At 44.4% G+C, this 4,764-nt stretch overlaps 1 protein-coding gene across 4 annotated transcripts in view; it reads right to left on the bottom strand.

The window, feature by feature from the left end:
- The window catches only part of ROBO1 (roundabout guidance receptor 1), a 1,129,598-nt gene that overhangs the window by 445,745 nt on the left and 679,089 nt on the right, over positions 1-4,764 (bottom strand). Inside the window, exon 1 of one of the 4 annotated variants that reach the window (XM_019528740.1) lies at positions 4,655-4,758. The exons of the other annotated variants lie outside the window; for them this stretch is intronic. Within the exon in view, the coding sequence (XP_019384285.1) occupies positions 4,655-4,709 (55 nt within the window). The 5' untranslated portion in view covers positions 4,710-4,758. Of the gene's footprint in view, positions 1-4,654; positions 4,759-4,764 lie in introns of those variants that run through there. 4 annotated transcript variants of the gene reach the window in all.

The raw sequence follows: 4,764 nt of genomic DNA, 5'->3' as shown, positions 1-4,764 counted from the left end.
AAAAAAAAAAATTTTGAATAGGATAGCTGCCCAAAATTATGCCACTAAAACTGGGTCAAACAAATATGTTGATTTACTTCAATGGATGAACCAACTAGCTCTAATACATTCTGAGGCCTTTCCAATTCTATCTGCTCTAACTAGGCTTTTCTATAAGAAAATAAGAGCCAATTTTGCCCTCCACTGGCTAGAACTATCAGTGAAAGCCATACCTACAAAGGCAACTCCAAACCCATGCTTACAAAGGCTTACTCTGAACCACAGAAACTATTCAGAGGCAAAAAATTCTCTTTACTTCAAAATGTAGCAATCCTAATTGATGAGGACAAGTTAGCCTGCTCTACAATGACCAGGTATTAAGAAAGAAAGCATGTTTAACAAACTGAATTCTATCAGAAAGTCTGGGATCAGAGCGTAAGGTAGGAATTATTTCTTCCAAAGAGGGATCAAATGCAGCCACTGAAAAAATCCCAGCCCAGGAGATCATTAAATCACTGAATATGAGCGCTTATAGCTTCTGTTTCTACCAAGACAAGGTGTGGCATTTAAGTCAGTTTCTGCACAATACGAAGTTTTGGTTTTTAGACGTTACTTTTATACTGAACAGGCTTGGGAGAGATCTGGGTGGAGGACAGATACCACAAGAGAAAATAAACCGATGGATAAAAAGAAGATATCCTCTCTTTTGCCAGCAGGCTTTGAAGTTGAAACAGAAAAGTAGGGAAGTAAAGCATCCCCATTCTAACACTGAGAGCAATTCAATTTTATTCAGCGATTACTAGCCACAGGCCAGTCCACAAAATAACGGATCTGAAAAGGAGACAGGTCAATACCCTAGTAAAATTTCCAGCTTCCTCCTTGCCCAGCAGCTAGGCTTTTCACTAAAGCTGAGCCTTGCTAGTGAGAACCACACCTAATGTTTAAATTGGCGACCAGCTGGTCAATTCCCTGTCATCCCCCTGGCAAGTTGATGCTTGACAAGTACTTCAATTGTTGGTCCTAAGCCTCCCTGCAGAGGCTTATAGTGCTTTTAAGGCTGTGGGATTTAGACCAATGTTTCACAACCCATAATATGTGTACCCGTGGGGGTACGCAGGTAGTACATTTTGGTCTTTGCCTGCTTGGGCCGGAAGTTCCAGCCAGCGCCCCTCCCGCCATGTCCAGCACACCGGGGCTTTCATTCTCCAGCGTCAGTGTGCTGGGGGTTAGGGAGGGAGGTTTCACGCAGGCTGCTTTGCCACGGGCCGCGTTGGAAAAAGTCGGACTCGACTCACAGTGGCGAAACGGGAAGTGCCGCGGTGGAACTTCCTGTTTCACTTTTGCTGCGTTGATCACCAGGGGGGTACACCACTGAGTTAGACTATTAACTTCAGTGGATGTAAGAGAAGCTCCAAATTTTGAAATTTAAAAACAAAATAAAAGAATAAGTCAGAAGCCTTTTTTAGTCCCAGTCAAGAAGAGACAGAGATGGAGGATGGAAGATCTAGGAGCCCAATGCATTGTTTGTATCAAAATAGAACTCTGAGCTCTATTTTCAAATTTGGCCTCAAAGCTAAATGTGTTTTGCAACCAACATTTGATATCATGTTTATCACATTCATGTAAAGTATTTTAGTGTCCTAAACTGGAGGCACAATATTGCACGTTCAGCAATGAAGGACAAGACCCTACCCTTGGCATTTTCTTTTTTTATGTATAGCTTAAGGATAAAGATCTGTCCTTATAAAGAAAAAAAAGTCTCTTTAAATAATGAAACAGAAAACAGATACAGTTGCTGAAGGTTCCACACTTCACCAGCTACAAAAACTGATTCAGAAGTTGCAACATGTGTTGATTTCATTCTGTTGCTCCTAGTAACACCAGCAAGGTATTCTGGGAATGAGAAGAGAAACACAGGGCAAAAACTACACAGCAAAACTTATCACTTAACTTAGAACAAAGGGTGAACTCAGGTACAATTCCAATTTGACAATTTATAGGCAAGCAACTTTCCTGGGACAGAAGACTAGCAGAAAAGATATAAACAGAACAAACTATTATGAAGCACAAAAAAATATTCCAGTTGTCCATTATACCTGATGAAAAATGTAACATATACAAAGAGAAACCATACAAGGCCAAACTACAGACATCATGACCAATACATGACCAAGAGCAACATGACAGTTTCTGTCTTTGAAAGGAGAATCCACAAAAGTAAGCCAAATACAGTACTTAAGATCACTTACAGTTAAATTCGGCACCCAATCTCTAGCTACAATCATGTTATCATATAAAACGTTACATTCAGTAGCACTTGAGTCGATGCTTCAGGTACAATGTATTTAAGTCTTTCAGAAACTTAATTTAATCACTGAACTTTAATTACTCATCCAAGTCCTCCACAATTTTATAAAAATCAATTAAGAAAACCTGCTACTTATTCACGTTTAGTGTCTATCAGACCTACAAGACAAGGTTTTGCTAAATTGGCTGCATTACATGTTGTACTTTCACGTTCATAGTTTTATGCAAGATACAAGCAGCTGGAAGTTAAACGTGAAGGAAAACTGCAAGCAGACAAGTCTAGTCTGCCAGCTAACAGGAACAATAGGAAAGCCTAACAAGAACAAAAGGAAACAAAAGGAAATAAATAAATGGACATTTAAAGTTAAAAAATAAAAAACCCTGAAAAATCCAGAGTGAGAAACAAATACTATTTTAGCTGGATATCATTATAAAAGTCCAAAGGGATATATACAGTTAAAAGTAATTATGTCCAGAGAGTTTTTATATAAATACAATACATACATCTCTCTCTTTCTCTACACACACACTTATACATACATAGCTATATGTATACATACACATATACATATATTTTATATGTATGCACACATATTTACACACACAATACTTTCTCCAACAACAGTGTGATGGGGCACTCTCAAAGGTGGAGGATTTGCAAGGGAACTAAATCTGCTGTCAACAATACCCTGTTAGTATGACCCTATCTTTAATCTACAGGCATGATAAGATGCCCCAACACACATAAACCCAGCTCAAACAGTGACTAATGACCATTAATCCCCCTATCTCTTCTGTGATCGCTCCTTCCTCCATTTATCACACTGACACTTCACTTTACACACGTGAATAAACTTTAACAGAGAAGGTGAATCAAAAATCATCTCAAAGCAATCTGGGGCTATAAATTAAAGCTGAGGACTGGGAGTGGGCTAGAGGGGAGGAGGAAAGGGAAAGAGGCAGGGGGGAACGATTTGTTCTTGATTTGCATCCCGCTTGGTGGCAAAAAGCACTCAATCAACCAGACATGCAAACTGTTGAGATGGCTACATTAGCCAAGGGGTGCATGAAGGGAAGAACAGAGCTGGCCTTTACACTTTAACCTATTCACCAGTCCCAACTCCTTTCCAGCTACATCCGGCTGCCCCACTAGTCCTGGACTCCTGGGAAGATACAGCGTGCCTTGGGCTGGCTCCATGTCAGGGGTTTGCCAGGAGGCAAGGGCATTCTTTAATCAGGACTAAAGGATTTTGACACATGTGCCATGATCCCAGCCTGCAGTGCCCTGCTTCCTATATCTAAAGATCTGAGAAAGAACATCTTGCATTGGAAGGCTTGTCTAACTTTATCCCAAGGGTACAGATGAGGGTTTTTTAGGGGGATCATTTTTCTTGCATCATCTCTCGCATAATTACTGGACCATCACAGCTACAACATCACTCTCACGCTACCAGGCTCTCAGGCACAAATCCCCGCCCAGCGCGGGAGCTGGATCCTGGATCCTGTAACTTGCCCAAGACTCAGCAGCTGCGGCTGTGCTCCAGAGCGGCACCTACAACTTCTTGAAGCAAGAGGAGGGGAAAGAGGAGGAGGGGGGCAAAGGAAATCTGTGGGGCTGAAAGGAGGGGTTAAGCTAAACTGGCTAGAAAGCAAGAAGTCGCCCAGGCTGCATTTAGCTGGCAAGTAAGCGTCTCCTGTAATGAGGCAGTGGGGTAGCACTGCTGAGACGGAAGAGCCCAGAGAGGGAAAGAGTGTTGTCTTCTTTTAGAAAAAGAAAGAAAGAAAAGAAGGAGAAGCCTGAACTCTCACCATAAATCAAGAGGCTGGAAGTTTGCTGCGAAAACCAGCCCATTCATGTAATCTTCTCTCTCCACCCCCTGCCCCCCCAAGTACAGAGACACACACAGCCATGCCATGCAACCCAGCAGATCCTACAGGAGAAAAAGGTTATTTCCCAACACTTCTCCCTCCTCAGTTTCAGCGACAAGCCTTTGAGCCTACAGGGGAACTCTGAGCAGCTCCTTGTTCATGGGCTGGGAGGGAGCAACGAGAGATCCTGAGCTTGCCAAAGCGCCTTGCCCCCATGCAAGCGTGAGCGTCTGTGTGCTGTGACTGTCCGTGTGTGCGTGCCCCGTATGCCCCTTTATGTGCGCCTGTGTGCGCGATTATCCATGTGTGTTCCTGTCTGCGTGTGTCCCCGCGTGCCGCCCAGCACTCCTGCTCCAGACCCCAGAGCAGCCCGCACGGGCTAGGGGCGGAAAGCCGCCCCCCGCGCCCATCCCGAGCGCAGACGGAGCCCATGAAACTTCAGGCAAAGACGAGCCGAAGCGGGGAGCGAGGGCAGGACAGGGCAGGCGCCACCGCTTACCTGCGCAGAGCCAGACGCAGCCGAGGAGGTAGAAGCGGGCAAACTCCGCGACCATTGTCCCCAGGCGGCGGCCGCGCAGCCCCGGCTCATGCCAGGGGGGGAGCCCCCGC

Source organism: Crocodylus porosus, unplaced genomic scaffold, assembly GCF_001723895.1.
Source record: "Crocodylus porosus isolate Cpor-Errol unplaced genomic scaffold, CroPor_comp1, whole genome shotgun sequence".
Lineage (NCBI taxonomy): Eukaryota > Metazoa > Chordata > Crocodylia > Crocodylidae > Crocodylus > Crocodylus porosus.
Note: the sequence above shows the minus strand (reverse complement) of the source record. Positions and strands in the feature narration are given on the sequence as shown.